General features: G+C 42.2%; 1 protein-coding gene across 4 annotated transcripts; it reads left to right on the top strand.

Moving 5' to 3' along the window:
- Positions 1-184: 184 nt before the first annotated feature.
- sec31a (SEC31 homolog A, COPII coat complex component) lies at positions 185-17,700 on the top strand. Of its 4 annotated transcripts, XM_034123073.1 has the most exons (29): positions 185-383; positions 1,415-1,494; positions 2,757-2,880; positions 2,976-3,174; positions 3,279-3,374; positions 3,842-3,982; positions 4,119-4,261; positions 4,361-4,460; positions 4,572-4,733; positions 4,935-5,090; positions 5,182-5,412; positions 5,507-5,581; positions 5,685-5,726; positions 6,560-6,769; positions 7,004-7,525; positions 7,983-8,265; positions 8,603-8,781; positions 9,230-9,356; positions 9,517-9,662; positions 10,273-10,446; positions 10,807-11,070; positions 11,989-12,093; positions 12,795-12,897; positions 13,582-13,911; positions 14,729-14,784; positions 14,883-15,161; positions 15,252-15,371; positions 15,459-15,530; positions 16,215-17,700. In XM_034123073.1, the coding sequence occupies exons 2-29, from the start codon at positions 1,416-1,418 to the stop codon at positions 16,392-16,394; spliced, it is 4,698 nt and encodes a 1,565-aa protein (XP_033978964.1). In that variant the 5' UTR covers positions 185-383; position 1,415; the 3' UTR covers positions 16,395-17,700. The 4 variants fall into 4 exon arrangements, with proteins under 4 accessions (XP_033978964.1, XP_033978961.1, XP_033978962.1 ...); XM_034123070.1 differs by having other exon boundaries at positions 6,560-7,525; XM_034123071.1 differs by lacking the exon at positions 11,989-12,093 and having other exon boundaries at positions 6,560-7,525.
- Positions 17,701-18,262: the final 562 nt, after the last annotated feature.

The raw sequence follows: 18,262 nt of genomic DNA, 5'->3' as shown, positions 1-18,262 counted from the left end.
CTAGCAGGGGTAGTACTGTAGAACAAATACTTTTTTGGACGATGTTGAACAAAAAGGTTCTATAATTACTTGTAAATATAAAACCTCTGGTAAAACTATGGCATATTTAGCATGCTAGCCATGGTAGCCATGGTAGCGGCGAAGACGTCCCCCGGAAGTTGTTGTTCTTCTTCGTGGCAGCGGTGTTGCTGAGTGCCACGTTGATGGAGACCAGTGGGGACGTGGAAATCTGTCTTGAGTCCGTAGTCGGGACCCTGTAGCCTCTTCTGTTATTACACCCTCTAATCCCGAAGTGGAGCCGAACGAGGAACCTGTACAGTCGCAGGAGTATTTGTCAACTATTTTATGTGTGTGTTCATGTAAGAGGGAGCAAAGGAAGGAAGGTAAGCCGCCTTAGTGAAGTAATAAGATCTGTTAGTGTATAACTGTCTTCCCACTGTTATGTATTGCAGGCAGCTAGCAGGCGAGATAATGTTGCCTTTAGGACATGCTGTACCATGTTCATGTGAAGCATGATAAAAAGTGACATTATTCTGCAGCCAATTCAGTTTTTCATTTTGACTCTAATTTCTTCTTATAGTTTATTCCTTGGTTATTGCCTTTGCTGTGTAGCTTTTAAATGGTCCATCAGCTGTTAGCTTGCTGCTAGCTTGTATTGTACTTTGTTTTTCTATTGTTAACCTTTGAATGAAGAAAGTACGCCGACATGCTCCCAAGTTTCTTCAGAGCTAGATAAAGCATTTGCAATATAATTTCTGCAAAATTGCTTAAAAATGCGCAGGTCTTCATTGGTGTCAGTCAAAGTAGGCCTTTGAGTATAATTCAGTAACTACTGTATTTATTACAGTAGCGAGGCGGAATGCTGGCAATGCACTTCATACAAGTAGGAATAAAAACTGTATTGCTAAATAAACCTGTCACATGCAGGTGTTCCCTTTCCTAGCTTTAAACTACGGGTTCACATTGTTATCTTAACAAAATACTTACACCCAGTTGAAATGTATTATGTACACCAAGCTAATGTAACTTTTCTACAACAGCCCCTTATAAATCCTCTTTCATGAAGGTTAACACTTTATTAAACTGCACAGTGCTTTAGAAAGACAAATTGTCAAAGGGAAAAAGAGAACATTTCATAATAAAGACGTGATAAGAAGTGATCTTTGGACAGCCAGTATGGACACCATGAACACAGCCAACCATAACTGTGAATATACATATTGGAATGCAAGTGTTTATTTAAGACAGACATTAAACACATGTGTGAACCTATCCTTAAATGCATAAAATAATGTTTAATAAAAAGCATGCTCTGTTATTTGTTTTGATAACAGAAGAAGCCTAATGGAGGGAAAAGTAAATCAAACTAGAATAATCACTACATGTTCCTTCAAAATGTAAACTTTTTTCCCAGGATGAAACTTAAGGAGATTAACCGCACAGCCATCCAGAGCTGGAGTCCTGCACAGCACCACCCCATCTACCTTGCAACAGGTATGAGCATGCAGCAATGGTGTATTTTTTGACAGGACATTTAATAATTTTGGTCTTCCAGCCATACAAACAGCCATAAGTCGCAGAGCATGCACCTCCATTGCCATTCATTTAGGTTGCAATCACTTTCCATCCATCTTCTCCCGCTTATCCGTGGTCGGGTCGCGGAGGTAGCAGTTCCAGCAGAGAGCCCCAAACTTTCCTTTCCCTGGCCACATCAACCAGCTCTGACTGGGGGATCCCAAGGCGCTCCCAGACCAGCGAAGAGATATAATCCCTCCAACTGGTCCTAGGTCTACCCCTCGGTCTCCTCCCAGCTGGACGTGCCTGGAACACCTCCCTAGGGAAGCGCCCAGGTGGCATCCTTATCAGGTGCCCGAACCACCTCGACTCGCTCCTTTCGGCGCGAAGGAGGAGCGGTTCAACTCCGAGTCCCTCCCGGATGACTGAACTTCTCACCTTATCCCTAAGGGAGAGGCCAGCCACCCTGCGGAGAAAACCCATCTCGGCCGCTTGTATCCGCGATCTCGTTCTTTCGGTCATGACCCATCCTTCATGACCATAGGTGAGGGTAGGAACGAAAATGGCCCGGTAGACAGAGAGCTTTGCCTTCTGGCTCAGCTCTCTTCTCGTCACAACGGTGCGGTAAAGCGACTGCAGTACCGCTCCCGCTGCTCCGATTCTCCGGCCCATCTCACGCTCCATTGCTCCCTCACTCAAGAACAAGACCCCGAGATACTTGAACTCCTTCACTTGGGGTATCACTTTACCCCATCTTCATTGTGGTCTTTTTCTGATTTATATTATTTTCTTTTTGTTTCCATTACATCCATTTGCTGTTACTTCATCCCTATTTATAGAATATATGGCACAATTCGATTGTTGTTAATTCAACTTTAATTGCTGCAGTAGTTATTAAAGTATCCTCACGAAAAAAAAGAGACATTTGAAAGAAAATAATAACATATATCACTGAGCAAATGAATATATTCCCTTGAAAATAAATAACAATATGGCTGGTGTAAGCTCTCTAATTATCTGGTCCTGCTTTGAGCTTACATGTTATTAATCATTTGATGACTTGCTATAGGTAGGCATACGTCTCTTAATAAATGTGTCTTATTCTTTACACTCACTCCTTAGTATGCTCTTCAAGCAATCTTTTGTGTCATTTTAGACTCTTTCTGATAAGTACGATCAATGCAACATTATGTTTTATATGTCACAGCATGCACCAAAGTTTCTGATTTCTCTCTCTGCAGGAACATCAGCCCAGCAGCTGGATGCCTCCTTCAGCACCAATGCCTCGCTGGAGTTTTTCGAGCTGGACTTGTCAGACCCATCTCTGGACATGAAGTCATGTGGCAGCCTCGTCTCCTCTCACAGGTACTAAAAGCTGCCAATGAAATAATGCTTTAAAAACAAAAGTGCAGTTCAAGTGCAGTTGTCATCACACATGTTGTGCTTCTTCCTCCCCACAGATACCACAAACTGGTATGGGGCCCCTATGGGATAGATTCCCAAGGTAACCCATCTGGGGTCCTTGTTGCCGGAGGCGAGAATGGCAACGTCATTCTGTACGACCCGGCAAAGATCATGGCTGGAGAGACCGACGTGATCATTGCAGAGAGTGACAAGCACACAGGGCCAGTCAGAGGTCTCGACGTCAACCCGTTCCAGGTACGATCCATTTAACTCCAGCTTCAGTGAATTTATCACATGCAAGCAGTCAGTTTAAAACCAAATGCAGTGACTCATTTTGTATTGTTTCCTCTGTGCTGCAGACGAACCTGGTTGCATCAGGTGGGAATGAGTCTGAAATCTATATCTGGGACATGAATAACTTTGGCTCTCCAATGACACCAGGACCTAAAACTCAGGTAAGCTTTAGTAATTACTTTTCAAAAGTAATTTCTTCTATAATTTGTAAATATCAATAACACTCTTGATCTTACTTTCCACTGTTAAAATGTGAACTTGTGAAGTTTAATTTTAAGGAAAGTTTGTGTTCGTCATTTGACTTAATTATTTTGTCGGATGTCACCATAATTAAGTCCAAAAGGATTATCAGGGTCTATCGTATTGAAAAAAAACTGACATTGGGATGAGGAAAAAAATACCTGTTTTGGATGAACATGAACATGATCCTTTCAGAAGCCACATTGTTGATATTCTTTCAATTCGGAAATGAAATATTATGCAGCCCTAATTACTTTGTTAAAGCATTGAACAGAAACATCTGTGTCATTTAATGTGGGTAAATAATGGTTGTAGTAGTTTAGACCATGAATATCTTGAATTTTCTGAATGTATAATGACAAAAATAGCTAATGTTCTTGTCTTAAAGCCTCTGGAGGACATCAGCTGTGTGTCGTGGAACAGACAGGTCCAACATATCCTGGCCTCTGCCAGCCCGAGTGGCCGAGCCTCAGTGTGGGACCTCCGCAAGAACGACCTCATTATCAAAGTCAGCGACCACAGCAACAGAGTACGTTGATCCTTCTGCACTCAGAGGAAGTCTTGGACCAAAAATAATGCTGGATCTTTGAACAATACTTGGTGCTTTGCATTTTTTTATTTCAATTTAAACTGTCTTTATTTAATGTGCATGTCTTTTTTTTCAGATGCATTGTTCCGGGCTGGCTTGGAACCCAGAAGTTGCCACTCAGCTGGTTTTGTCCTCGGAAGACGATCGAATGCCGGTTATCCAGATGTGGGACTTACGCTTTGCTTCCTCTCCTCTCAAGATTTTAGAGAATCACACACGGTAAAAGCATCTGTTTGTGGCAAAGGAGCATAAAGCTTTTTTCTCATTTCCCTTAAAAAGTATGTGAATTTTTAAGACTTACCTGATCTTTACAAACAGGGGTGTCCTGTCCATCGCCTGGAGTCTGGCTGATCCTGATCTGCTCCTGAGCTGCGGAAAGGACAACAGGATTCTGTGCTGGAACCCAAACACAGCAGAGGTAAACATTACTATAAATGTTTTATTAACACATTCAAAGTAGCAAACAGAACAAAAACCTGTCCCATTGTTGTACCTCTGATGTAAATAAATGATCTGATTGGATCCTCAGGTGCTGTACGAGTTGCCCACTAGCAGTCCGTGGTGCTTTGACATCCAGTGGTGTCCCAGAAACCCCGCGGTGCTGTCGGCTGCAAGCTTCGACGGACACATCGACATCTATTCCATCATGGGAGGAACCAACACGGCGCAGAGCCAGAGACGAGCTGACCAGGTGTGTGTTTATATGAAATGTAATCTACATATTTTTATTTGACATTCTTTTTATATGGGTAATTAAATGTCCGGAGACAAAAACATGCAGGAAACCTTTAATGAGCAGCTTTTCGTAGATCTGCACATTACACAAAATCAGTGAATTACATTTTCGGCACACCTGGCATTGCATCTAATTGACTTTTTGTCTCTGTTACAGATTACCAACTCGTTTGGGAACATGGATCCTTTTGGCACAGGGCAAACTTTGCCCCCCCTGCAGCTGCCTCCTCCGGCTCCTGCTCCTCCAGCGACCATCAACCCTCTGAAGAAGCCCCCCAAGTGGATCCGCAGACCTGTTGGAGCCTCGTTTGCTGTGAGTCCCGTGTCCTACACTAATTACATTCAGGATTTAGCTTCGTTGTTTCACCATCTCAGACATTCTTCTGGCTCTTGTTCACTTCTAGTTTGGAGGTAAGCTGGTTTCTTTGGAGAACAGCAAGCCGAACCCACAGCAGCCTCAGCAGCGCTCCTCACACGTCGTACATGTCAGCCAGGTCGTCATAGAAACAGCATTTTTGAAGCGCTCTGACCAGCTGCAGGCCACGCTGAGAGCAGGGAGCTTTGTGGAGTTCTGCCAGGAGAAGATCGATGGAGCTGAAAATGAGTTTGAGAAGACTCTTTGGTCTTTCCTCAAGGTATGACATTCAGAATGAAACTTGGAAATAAATAGTTTTCAGTACATTTTCTGTAATTGTTCTAATTGTTTGTGTGATGTTTTTGTGTTTTCAGGCTAATTTTGAAAGTGATATCCGCAGCAAGTACCTAGAACTCCTTGGGTACAACAAAGAGGAGCTCGCCTTAAAGGTGAGCTGTATTTTCAATTTTCTGTATGACACTGTTTACTGAATATAAACACATCTTTTTCTTTTAGTACATCCTGTGATACATGTCTCCATTTTGTTTTCAGATTTCAGCAGCATTAGAGGAAAAGCCTGCTGAGCCTCCACAGGTACGTTTGTCAGGAGCATTTAATCCCACTGTTGATTTTAAAGGAATATCTTTTCGGAAGGTGAGAATTTAAAATCTATCTCTAAGAATTTCAAGGCATGTGGTTCCAAAAATGACCTCCTTATCGGCCAGATTAAATGTGTCATGTCACTTTTTAAATAGCTGCTTATTCTGGTGCCCACATTTCATCTGATCCTGTTCAATGATAAGCATCCTCCGTCAATTACTATATACAGTGATTACAAGTGATGCAGTTCTAGTAATATGGCCTTTCCAATGAAAATGTTAACTTGAAAAACATGTGATAAAACAGCTACCGATAATCCTAAGAAGCACATTACAGACAGTCTTTTATATAAACATCCAACAATATTTAGTTTACAATAGGAAATACTGTCCCTGTCTTCCTGCCCACTCAGTTGAAACGCTTCCAAATTGTCCATTACTACACCGTACTATTCTCTCCATTTGTCCTGCTTACTGAGCCATACACTTGGCTGTAGTCTCTGCCTCAGAAAGTGTTGCAAGTATTCATAAAGATGAAGCAATCAGTTCTAAAACAACTACTTCTGTATTGAAACTACTCAGAGGAAGCTTTGCACAGACTTTTAATTTTACAATCACAGTGCTTTTTCTTCCTCTTAAATCTGCTTAGCAAAACTCAGTGTAAAAGTGCAAACATATGTACAGATTTGACTATTTCTTTAGATTAAGGCTGTTGTTTTAAACATCTCCCTCTCTGAAGTGTAAATATTTAGTCTGTTCATACACTTAAAAGTCAAAAGTTAAATCACAGTCCCTGACTTTGAACCCATTTCCTCCCTCCATATTCAGGTGGAGATGCCCGCTCCAGTCAACCTGCAGTCTTTACCAGACCTCAGCCTTATCCCTGCTGCTGAAACTCCAGAGGCAGCGTTCGACATGATTGCGGCTGCCGCAGTCCTGCCGCCCGTTGGCAACCCAGAAGAAGCATTTGACATGATCGCTGCTGCAGTCGTGCCTCCCGCTGCCACTGCATTTCTGCCACCTGTTGACAACCCAGAGGAAGCATTTGACATGATCGCTGCTGCAGTCGTGCCTCCCGCTGCCACTGCATTTCTGCCACCTGTTGACATCCCAGAGGAAGCCTTTGACACGATCGCTGCTGCAGTCGTGACTCCCGCTGCCACTGCATTTCTGCCACCTGTTGACATCCCAGAAGAAGCATTTGACCTGATTGCTGCTGCAGTCGTGCCTCCCGCTGCCACTGCATTTCTGCCACCTGTTGACAACCCAGAGGAAGCCTTTGACATGATCGCCGCTGCTGCAGATGTACCTCCCCCTGCCGCCTCAATCGTGCCGCCTGCCGAAATTCCATTGGCAGCGTTCGACATATTCGCCGCCGGGGCAGATGTACTTCCAGCTGACACCACAGTCATGCCGCCTGCTGAAACTCCAGAGGCAGCCTTTGATATGATTGCTAATGCAGATGTGTCGCTGGCTGAAAACCCAGAAGAAGTCTTTGACATGGATGCTGCTGCAGTTTTGCCGTCTGCTGACACTCCTGAAGCCGCCTTCGACATGATTGCAGCTGCAGTTGTGCCGCCTGCGGACCCCTTGGAGGCCTTTGACATGATCGCCGCTGCAGCAAATCTTGAGCCTGCAGCCACGCTGGAACTGGACTCCGCTCCTGACCCTGAGACTGAAGAGCCAGCAGCGGAAGATCTAGAAGTCGCTCCTGCCGGTGAATCAGAAGAGAATATGGACCAGGTTCTCCCAGAGGAGGAGGCAGAGGAAGAAGAGATCCCCTTGGACGAGGAGGTACACCTTGATACCTGCACTGATTCAAAGATACAGATTTTTAGCTAAGGACCCTGCTGACATCTTGTATGGGCAGTGGTAAAGGCCTTGCACAACATTGTACACAAATTCATTTTTTATAATTTAAAGGAATTCCTTAACCCACAATGGCCTTTTATATATTTATAGTCATCCTGTGATACATTTTATTTAGAACGAAAATGTTTGTAGCATTCCTTTAAGGTGAATGAAGAATACAAAAATATAGACAAGATAACATCTGCAATCCAGCCGATATAACGCAAGAGCTAGAGAAAAGATCACGGAATCTGAACACCTCAGCATAGCAAAAACAACACTTTAGTTCGTAACATTTTACTGCATATAGTAGCATTTTTAAGCATTTGAATCTGAAAATTACTGCAGCACTTGGAGAAAGAGAAGAGTACATTGAAAGGATGTTTCTTTGGTGTTTCAGGAGGAGGCGGCACCAGTGGAGGAGGAACCCAGTCCTGCTGAGACCTTAGCTCCAGTCGAGGAGCCCGTTGAGGTTCCAGCTCCAGCTCTAGTGCCAGATCCAGCTCCAACTCAGGCTCCTGCTCTGGCTCCATCTCCAATTCCAGCTGCAGCTCCAGTTCCCGTTCTAGCTCCCACTCCTGCTCCCACTCCTGCTCCCACTCCTGCTTCCACTCCTGCTCCTACTCCTGCTCCAGCTCCCACTCCAGCCCAATCAGAAGGAGTCAGTCTCAGCATCGGTCAAGGTAACAACTCTTTCAATGGTTCATGACATACTAGCGTTCCTACACAGCCTGGATCCTGTGGAAAACAGATCGGTCCAAAAAGTATTTTTTCCCCAAGTTATAGCCATAGACTGCACTTCTTTATAATCAGACTTCCACAAAGGGGAACATATCAGTGTATGGTGTGATCCCTGTCTCTTCCTACTATGTAGATTGTCACTGGAAATGTTCCCGATTAAAAGTGGGATCCCTTCTTTTGCAGCAGATTTGACTCAATATCACCATCAGCCAGAGCGAGAGACCAAACTAGATAAAAGAAACTGTTGTCATATTGTTTTATTATTCGTTCTCCTGCTAGATGTGGACGGGCTGATCACCCAGGCGCTGCTGACCGGAGACTTCGAGGGAGCTGTGGAGCTCTGTCTCCATGACAACAGGATGGCAGACAGTATCATCCTAGCCATCGCCGGAGGAGCCGACCTCTTAGAGAAAACACAGAAGAAGTACTTTACCAAGAAACACAGCAAGATAACCAAGGTAACAACAACAGTTTTATAAATGGAGTTTATTATTGATGATATAACCAGTGGTTGAAGTAGTATCCAGATCTAGTTTGCTAATTGAAATGACTAATTCCTTACCCTGAACTTACTTAACTACTGCATTTAAGTAAAAATTATATCAGCAAAATGTACTTTAAGAGTCTAAAGTAAAAGTACTCATTCAGCAGTAAAATGTGCCGTAACATTATTTTAATATTATATTTTATATGGATTAATATTTATGTTCTATTGTTCTAATTGACCAGAAAGCGGTCTTGCATAAAAAAGCTAAGAAGTTGGAGAATGTTTTTGTCATGAAAGACCACTTTACTAAACATGAAGGGGATAAACAATTGTATAATAGTTTGAGGTATTTGTACCTTACCTAAGTAAAATACTGGAATACTTTTTACTATATATACACGTGTGTTTCTGTCCTGCAGCTGATCAGTGCAGTGGTGCTGAAGGACTGGCACGACATCCTGACCACGTGTGAGCTGCAGAACTGGAAGGAGGCTCTGGCTGCTGTCATGACCTACGCTGAGCCCGAGAAATTCTCTTCCCTCTGTGGTTAGTTCAAGGATACATGCATATTACTGTTCTGAGAGACCACACTAGACCAGAGTGTTGCTGACACGTTGTTGCTGAGTTTCATCATTGCTTCCAGTTTTTCATCATTGTCTATTAGCTGTGAATTGGTGCTCTCTAACTGAAGTGTCTTGCTTGTCAGATCTTCTCGGGGACAGACTGGAGGCAGGAGAGGACGCCCAGCTGCAGGCGCAGGCCTGTCTGTGTTACATCTGTGCCGGAAACGTGGAAAAACTTGTTTCATGCTGGACCAAGTCACAAGATGGACACTGTCCACTCTCCCTCCAGGTGTGTCTCTAACTAAAACCTGCAAAAAATGATTTATCTGGGCACTTAAGGGCAGCATCTCCACAATTGTGTTGTTAAATATTCTCATTATTAGCGTAGTTCTTTGTTTATAACAACTCGTGAGGATAGTATATGGCTCTTTAGCTTCTAAATATTCCACCATGATCATAAGTTGGTCTCTAACTTCGTCTGTCTGCTATATAAAAAAACCCTGCCTGCTGACCGAAAAAAAAAAGAAGGAGTTAATAGAGCATTGAACTAAAACATTAATGTTGTGGGCATAACAGCAAAACAATGGTATGAAATTTGATCTCTGTGGAGCCATGGAACGAGACATAAAAAGAACTAAAAGCAGAGTAAACCTGTCACCAAGTGAATGATAATGTTAGTCTCTTTCTCCTGGATGTGTTAATAACCCCCATAAAACGTTATGAGGTGATAATATCTTAGTGTTGTGCAACAGTGGAAATGCAGGGATAGTAGAGAAGAAAAAAAGAGTTGTCAGATTTTGATTTTTTCAAGTTACTGTGTTGCTCCAAAATAAAGTCTGTATATGCGGCTTAAATCTAAACATTGTTGTTTAAATGGGGTCCTTGTCTCGTTCCCTCAGGACTTGGTGGAGAAGGTGGTGGTGTTGCGTCGTGCCGTAGAGCAGACCCAGCGCTCTGGTCCCGCTGCTATTGGCATCCTGCTGGCTGAGAAGATGAGTCAGTATGCAAACCTGCTGGCTTCCCAGGGCAGTCTGACCACCGCCATCACCTACCTGCCCGACAACACCAACCAGGTATGAACGCCAGCTATTTATAAAATCATGTACACTTGAACCGCTTATATTGATCAAATAGCTTGGGACATATTTTCCTATACAAATGCTGTTTGACTAAATAGCTCATAGTCATGTAGTTGTCCGTTTATAGTGTTCATTTTGGGTCTTTGATATGACGTGAAATAATATACATACCTCTATTAGCTCATAATATGCATGGGAAATATATTAAAAAAAAAATAGTAATCATCATTCAACTTCCACTGTTCTATATTCTTGTGTTTATTTCTTCCTATGTCACAGCTAGAAAAGCCTTTAGTCAATTGCAAACCATTTGAGTAATCCTCTAAATGTCCCTTTCCCTTTTGGACCTTACAGGTTTCCGTGCAGCAGCTTCGTGACCGCCTCAGTCGGGCTCTGGGGCAGCAAGCTGCGGCTCCTGCCGCTCCAGCAGCTCTGGTACAAACGCAGAAAGTTCAGTCCCAGCCTCCGGCCCCCACTCAACCTCAGCCCACCCTGCCCCGACCTCTGTTTACCCCGGTCCAACCTGCCATGGTGCCTCAGCCCCGTGCAGCAGCCCCCCCTGTGGCCATGCCAACGCCTGCTGCCTCCGCCCCAGCACAGCCGCAGTATTACCAGCCGGTACGTCCCTCTGAGTTTCAGAGTTCAAGTTTCTTCCCTTTTGCTCATAAACCTGAATCTGTGTGAAACCTGATGTCTAATGTTTTAAAAGACATCAGGATTCACACAGACTGGTTTCCTTTTTCTTGGACATCAACATCTACAGGTTACGTACTAGGGATGGGTTTGATATATTAATGTTAAACTCAGACTCGAACGAATCTCTTATCAGATCTCTCCTGCCTCCTTTCTCCCTTTAGTAGCAAAGAGCAATGAAATGCATACAAATGGCAGTCTCATATTTTGAATAACTGAATACAAAAATTAACATCAGCTTGAGATAATAGACTAATATATAATAATAATAATAATAATAATAATACATAATATTCTATGGCTAATATGCTCTCTGCAGCTGTATTTAAACAAAGATTGTATTATCACTTTTTAACATTAAGTTATTATATTGCATATCATTTGCTGTTAACCCCATTTTAAGGTTGCAGCTACAGGTTGTACGTGAAAGGCTGCCACTAAAACTGCTGAAAGAAAACCTCATTCAGTAAGAGTTTTGAAAGGATTCACATTTAAGTAGATTATGTATTGGATTTGTATTTGATAAAATGCTATCAAACCTCATCCCTATTACCTACTAACTAACCACCTGGTGAAGTGCTCATTGCTGTTGTGTTGATGTCATTTCATTTACTGAATTTCCATTCTTGCCAGGGTTTAAATCACATGCTATTTCCTAAACCTAATTGTGAAATATTAATGAATAATGTTCTTATTGTGGGGTGGGTGCTGAGGGGGAGTTGTGTTCCTGTAATTTGAACCCTGGCTCTGGTGCAATGTGTGTGCGTTGTGGTGTGTGTGTCCCCCCTCCCTCTCCATGCCGGGCCATCATTGGTGTGTGCCGTGTGTCTCTGTGTGCTTCAGGTGAGGGCTGCCTCTACTGTCACCTCCTGGAGTAACCAAACTCCCACAGCCCTCCCCCATCACCCTCCTCCTCCTTCTCAAGTAGGCAGGCCCTCAGAGCAGCAGGTACACACACTGATGTTTACAGATGTTGTTGCACACAGACTTCCCTATTACTAACATATGCTGTGCTTTTCTGTGGTGGTGCTTCTTCCCTTGGCCAACCACTTCCTGTTGATGCATTCTCCACTCATTCTTTCATTTGTGTCTCTTGTTTCACTCCAATGTACAGACTACACGATCACCGACATGCATGCTGTTCCTTGTTAGCAAACATAATGCTCCTGAACTGCACACATTACAGAAGAGCATTTAACACAGGACTACGTGCTGTGTGTTGCAACACCACGCTTAGTTTTAGTTTGTTTTTACAGTCTGTTGTTCTGAGCTAGTCCTAATGTAAAACATATATTTGAGAGCACTGACCAAAGGACTTACCAAGCTCTAAATCCTTTATTTATTTTCTCTCTTATTTGCAAAGATGAGCAGTGGGACTTAACAAAGCAAGACCACTCTGAAAACATACATTCATTTATTCTAACTATTCTATTATTGCTAGTATTACTGATGCTTTACCATGTCATCAGCGTTTTGATTTTACAACATGTATAGTCGGAGCTGATTTTTAGAAATGTTTTTAAATATTTCAAAGTCTTCCCTGCTGGATTCATCTTCTGTAGAAGCAAAGGGAGTCATCAATGGACAGTTCCCCTTCTTCTTCTTCTTTTTGAAACATGGTTTCAGTTTTCTTTATGTATTTTCCGCAGGTGGAGCCTTCAAACCAAATGTACGGGATGCCACCGCCCGGCACGGACGCCCAACCTCCTGTCTCCTCCACTCCTGCTTACATGTACTCACATCAGTACCAGCGTAAGTTTATGGTCACTTTCACAATCTGTGGTTTAAAATGAAGAATTCAATAAGGTAGTAACTCAATGATTCAAACCAGAGCAATCGAATTATAGGTTTAAGAAAACGCACTCAATCCAGTTTTTAAACCTGAAAAGCTTCAACATCAGCCATAACAAGTCAGAATAATATGAAACCAAATCAACCAGGTCAGGTTTGAATGCATCATAATTGCCAAACCTAACCCCTTGTGGGACTCTGTTTGGCGAAGTATACAAACGTTACAGTCCTTAACTTGAAATAAAAAATCTTGGCTGCAACTTTGTCTCCGGCAAAGTAAATTAGAAAGTGTAAAACATATTATTGGTAAGAGACAGGGCTGCAACATTACTGTAGAATCTTTTTTCTGTCCTTTTTTACAACACTGACAAGCATTTCCATTCAGAAATGTTTGAATCTCTTCTATGCTATTATTCTCAATCACTAACAGAAAATGAAAGTGAATAGCCTTTCATTTTAAGTTGATCTCTTTGCCTGTTGAGTCTTTTATGACCTAGAAGCTACTCGTATAGCATGTTAGCATGCTCTGTACTGTAACTCATTATGTAACTACAGGTCTGTCCTGTTGCATGAAACAGTTAGTAAAGCATGGAACAGAGTGAGTTGTTCACTAACAGCATGTGTTGTATCCTGTGTGACTCCCAGCCTACCCCCAGGTCAACCAGTACCATCCTGGAGCTGGGGGGGGGCCTGTCTATCAGCCTCTGCAGTATTCCTCTGCTGCCCCTCCAGCAGAGCCTGCCGGCTTTCTCTCTCACTACACACAGCCCACATCCCCGGTCTATCCCGGACCTCCTCCCATCAGCCAGTGCCCGTCCTCCTCCTCTCCCTCATATCCTCCTTTCTATCCAACATCCTCCTCTTCCTCCTTTGCCGCTCCTCCAACCTCCGGAGCTTCTTTCCAGCATGGCGGGCCAGGATCTCCTGTGTCGTACATGCCTCCTCCTCCTCCTCTTCAACAGGGCGGAGTCTCAGGTACACAGCTGACCCCGCCTCAGGTCTGCAGGGCTCCAGGCCACCTCACAAACTCACCCACTTCCTTTATCCTTTTAAGATACAAGACAGATTTTAGTTTGTGCTCAGCAATTGCAGTGAACAAGGCAGCTAAAAGACTCCCATTACCAATGTTAGGGCACATATTTCTAAAGAAGTCTTGCAAGGAAAATCTAAATATAATCTAGAACATAAGATAGTGCAGCAGCTTTAAAAATAGTAATATCATAAAATATATAACTGTGGTAGACAGGGGTGCAGTAATAGTAAAATGTATACATAATTAAAACAGGTTGTAGTATGCGCATACACAGCAAAGTATTGTTATGTATAAACTAATAACAATTTACTAACTGCATTCATAAGCCTGGAATATGCCACCAGAATAAATGTTTATTTATAAATTAAAGTTATACAAAATTAAATATGCATAGAAATTAGGTCAAGTTAAACAAAACATATTTATATGTTCACTCCCTTTTTAACAGACAAATTAATAAAATATGTTTTAATGGAAATTCAAATTTTTGTTTAAAAGAAAATGCTTTTTGGGGTTTCAAAATCTTTATCTGCTGCTAGTTAGCTTAGCTTTGAATAAACACTGGATGCAAGAATCACCTTACCTTTGAACAGATGCCAGCTAGCTGTTCCCTAATAATAGCCTCATTATTAACCAACAGCTGGAGCTTCGTATTAAGTGTGCAGACACGAGAGGCATAAATTAAAGCATTTTAAAACATAAAATAGACTCTGTCCTGTTAGTTTGAATGAGTGAATGATTAGGATTCTTTTTCTGTAGGTCCTCAGAATGGCTGGAATGACCCTCCTGCCCTGAACAGAGCATCAAGGAAGAAGGTAAGTCTGCTGACTGAAGCATGTAACCTAGCCTGTCAGAAAAGACAGTACACCGTTTTATAATGGTATATGAATAAACCATATTTCTCATCTTTCAGTCAATTCCGACGAACTACACCCCTCCTACCCCCATCACTGCTCCCATCATGGCTCCTCTGGGCGCTGACCCCCAGGCTCAGCCACTATCATCGGGGGCCCCTCAGGTTATGGGTCAGGGCCAGCACGGGGCCCAGGTCCCGTACTCAGGCATGCAGCAGCAGCAGCAGCAGCAGCAGCAGCAGCAGCAGCAGCAGTTCTCCCCTCCACCCATGAACCCTGCCATGCCTAAGACCAGTATGGAGGGGGCCCCAGGAGCCCCAACTGGAGATGTTATACAGGTACTGATCACCTCTGCTGCAGAATATAAAGATAACATCTAACAATTTCTTTTTAAACTAGACTTCTATTATTTCAATTGTCATCTTTAGCCTCTGCAGTCCATCCCTGCTGAGAAGATCATGAAGAAGCCCATCCCTGATGAGCACCTGATCCTGAAGACCACCTTTGAGGGGCTCATCCAGAAATGCCTGGCTGTGGCTATGGACCCTGTAAGTAAATCTCACAGGGTTAACAATTGAATCTATCCCTACATCACAAAGTGATTCGATTTGTAATCATTGTGTATCTTTTCACAGCAAACTAAGAGGAAGCTTGATGATGCCAACAAACGTCTGGAAGCCCTCTATGATAAACTCAGAGAGCAGACAGTGAGTATTCCTCTGGGCTTGATCTCTGTAGAAAAATTCTAATCATTAAAATGACAATGAAAATTAGAAGGTCAGTTTTATGCAGCTTTGATCCAAGAACACTTCCGGTCACATTATCCAACAGCCTTTTATTGAGCTGCAGATGGATAGATGAAGACGCAGCAGATTTCAGTTTAGTTCACAGCACGGTTTCCTTCAAGACAACCATTTTAGCCACAACGTACTACTTCAGTCATTATTCAAACAAGCTCACTACAATTAGGAACCAATCTTTTGGTTAAATAAAAGATAAATTGGATTGGAAAAAAACGCAGAAAGCCGACCGAAATGTCTGTCCATCCATAAATCCTAACAATCGTAGTAATCAATCCGGCTATAAATAAGACACTATGACCTTCCTCAGACTATCCAGCTCAATCTGTCCAATATTTGCTCAGTTTTAGAGGGCTTAGTGAATTTGTTTAAAAACGAATAGAGGCAATTTTTAAAGTAAATAAAGAAATGTTTAGGAGAAATATACTGAACTGATGGTGCATGAGGCCCAACATCCTGATAAATATTAGGATAGTTTGACCAATCGATTGATACATCCTGCTTAATAACTGTAACTGGGAAACTTTACACAGGATGCTTCTCACCAACACTTCCTGCTCTTCTTCTTCTTCTTCTTCTTCTTCTCTACAGCTTTCTCCCGCCATCGTTGGAGGACTTCATAACATCGCCCGGAGTGTAGAGTCCCGATCCTACATGGAGGGCCTGAACATCCACACACACATAGTCAGTAGCAGCAACTTCAGCGAGACGTCGGCGTTCATGCCCGTGCTCAAGGTGGTGCTGACGCAAGCCAACAAACTGGGGGTGTGACGGGCAGAAACTCCTCCGAGTCTTTGACCCGTGCAAAATGAAGAGAGAGCGGTCGGGCTCGTGTCACAGGGAGATCCACCATGACTCGGTGCAAATGATGGAAGATTTGCGAGAAAGTCGTATGGAAATCCTGTTAAATTCTTCTTTGTGCCATTCATGTTTTCTGACACAACTCAAACACAAGCCATGCTATCAGTCGCGCTCAGTGGTGAAAGTTAATTCTGAGTCCTGTGCAAACACAATCTCACAATGAATAAAGGGCTAGACACTAGTTAAATTCAAATTCGCCCTTAATCTACCAACATGCTAAAAATTAAACTAGCTTTAAATACAAACTTGTAGCAAAATGAGAAAAGCGACATTCAGGAATTTTAAAGATATATTTGATCTACTTGTGTTGAGATGTTTGAAATAAAAGTAGTGTATTTCAAGTTAAATCTCAATGAATTTGGCATTAACAGAAGCCTGCTGATGATATAGAAGTGCGTGACCAAGCAAACCGCAATCAATTTAACATATTAGACTTTTATTGTCTCACTATATTTGTGCACTACAATAATGCTCAGATACTTTTATAATTCATTAAACATAGATTTTATGAACAAAATCTTGCTTTGTTTTTAAATAAATGCATCATCGCCTGCATGCATTTTGCAACTGATCTGCAGATGATGCAGTAAATGGAAGATAGAGACAGAATGTGGATTAAATATGAATAATGAGAAACAGGGCATTAGATTGATTTTAAACCAGTAGTCCAACTCAGAGGCATTTAAAGCAAGTTGTTTTTTTAATGTACCTAACACGACTTTAGTTAGAGCTTTAATCCCCTCTCTCTGCTTACACTGGCTCACTTTCACCACTGGTGTCACTGCATACAACACATTGGACCAAGATATTGTCGGGATATGTCACTGCAAAGCCAAGCAATCCCATTTCTTTAGGATGTTTAAATGTTTTATTCATGTTTTAGGTTTCTTTCAGTGTAATCACGAGGCTCAGCAGAGTGCAATGACCTTTTTTTTTTTTTTAAAGAGACTTTGCTTTTATGGAAATGTAAAGTATGCATGCTTAAACAAACGCTAACTGTCTTCTTTACTGGCTTTGGAGGTAATTAACGGCTAATTAATTAGACCTGAGAAGGAAACTGGAAAGAGACTTGTACTTGGTTTTCATTCCAACTATGATGAGGGCTCCAGTCTGAGGGGTCAACCTCAGCTAATGTTGTTAATAAAGGAGAACAAGTCTTTGTTTAAGATTGACTACATGCAATATTTTCAATAAATAGTATTTATTTACAATATGATCTTGTGTTGTTTTGAACTTAGTTTCTTTTCTTTAACGTTTTTTTTTAAAAGTGTGTTTTTAAGACAAGGCCTACTCAAGTCTTGTAATAATGTATTTTGATTGTAAAGCATGATTCAGATGGATCCAGCCCTAATAGGTTGCTGTGTTCGAAGAAATGTAGCCTATCAAAGTCAACTTTAATGTCAATCTTTCAGTTTGTGTGTACAGACGGAGAGATCGAAATGACGTTTCCAAATATCCCGAATACAAAAATACAATTATACAATATACAGAATGGTCCTTAAAATTGAAAGTCGGAGAGTCTAAGCTCCAACCCCCAGAATTCATTCTATTAGTCAAGAAAACTCTCCTGGTGAATTTTTTCCTCAATCTGACAACATTTACCCCTCCCTCATCGACCTTGAAGTTTAGCCTCAGTTGCAGCACCGTGGCTGCTGGTGTGGCAGCCCAGGTCCATGAGGGAGGGGTACATGTTGTCAGATTGAGGAAAAAATTCACCAGGAGAGTTTTCTTGACTAATAGAATGAATTCTGGGGGTTGGAGCTTAGACTTTCCGACTT

Source organism: Trematomus bernacchii, unplaced genomic scaffold (genome assembly GCF_902827165.1).
Source record: "Trematomus bernacchii unplaced genomic scaffold, fTreBer1.1, whole genome shotgun sequence".
Taxonomy (NCBI): domain Eukaryota; kingdom Metazoa; phylum Chordata; class Actinopteri; order Perciformes; family Nototheniidae; genus Trematomus; species Trematomus bernacchii.
Note: the sequence above shows the minus strand (reverse complement) of the source record. Positions and strands in the feature narration are given on the sequence as shown.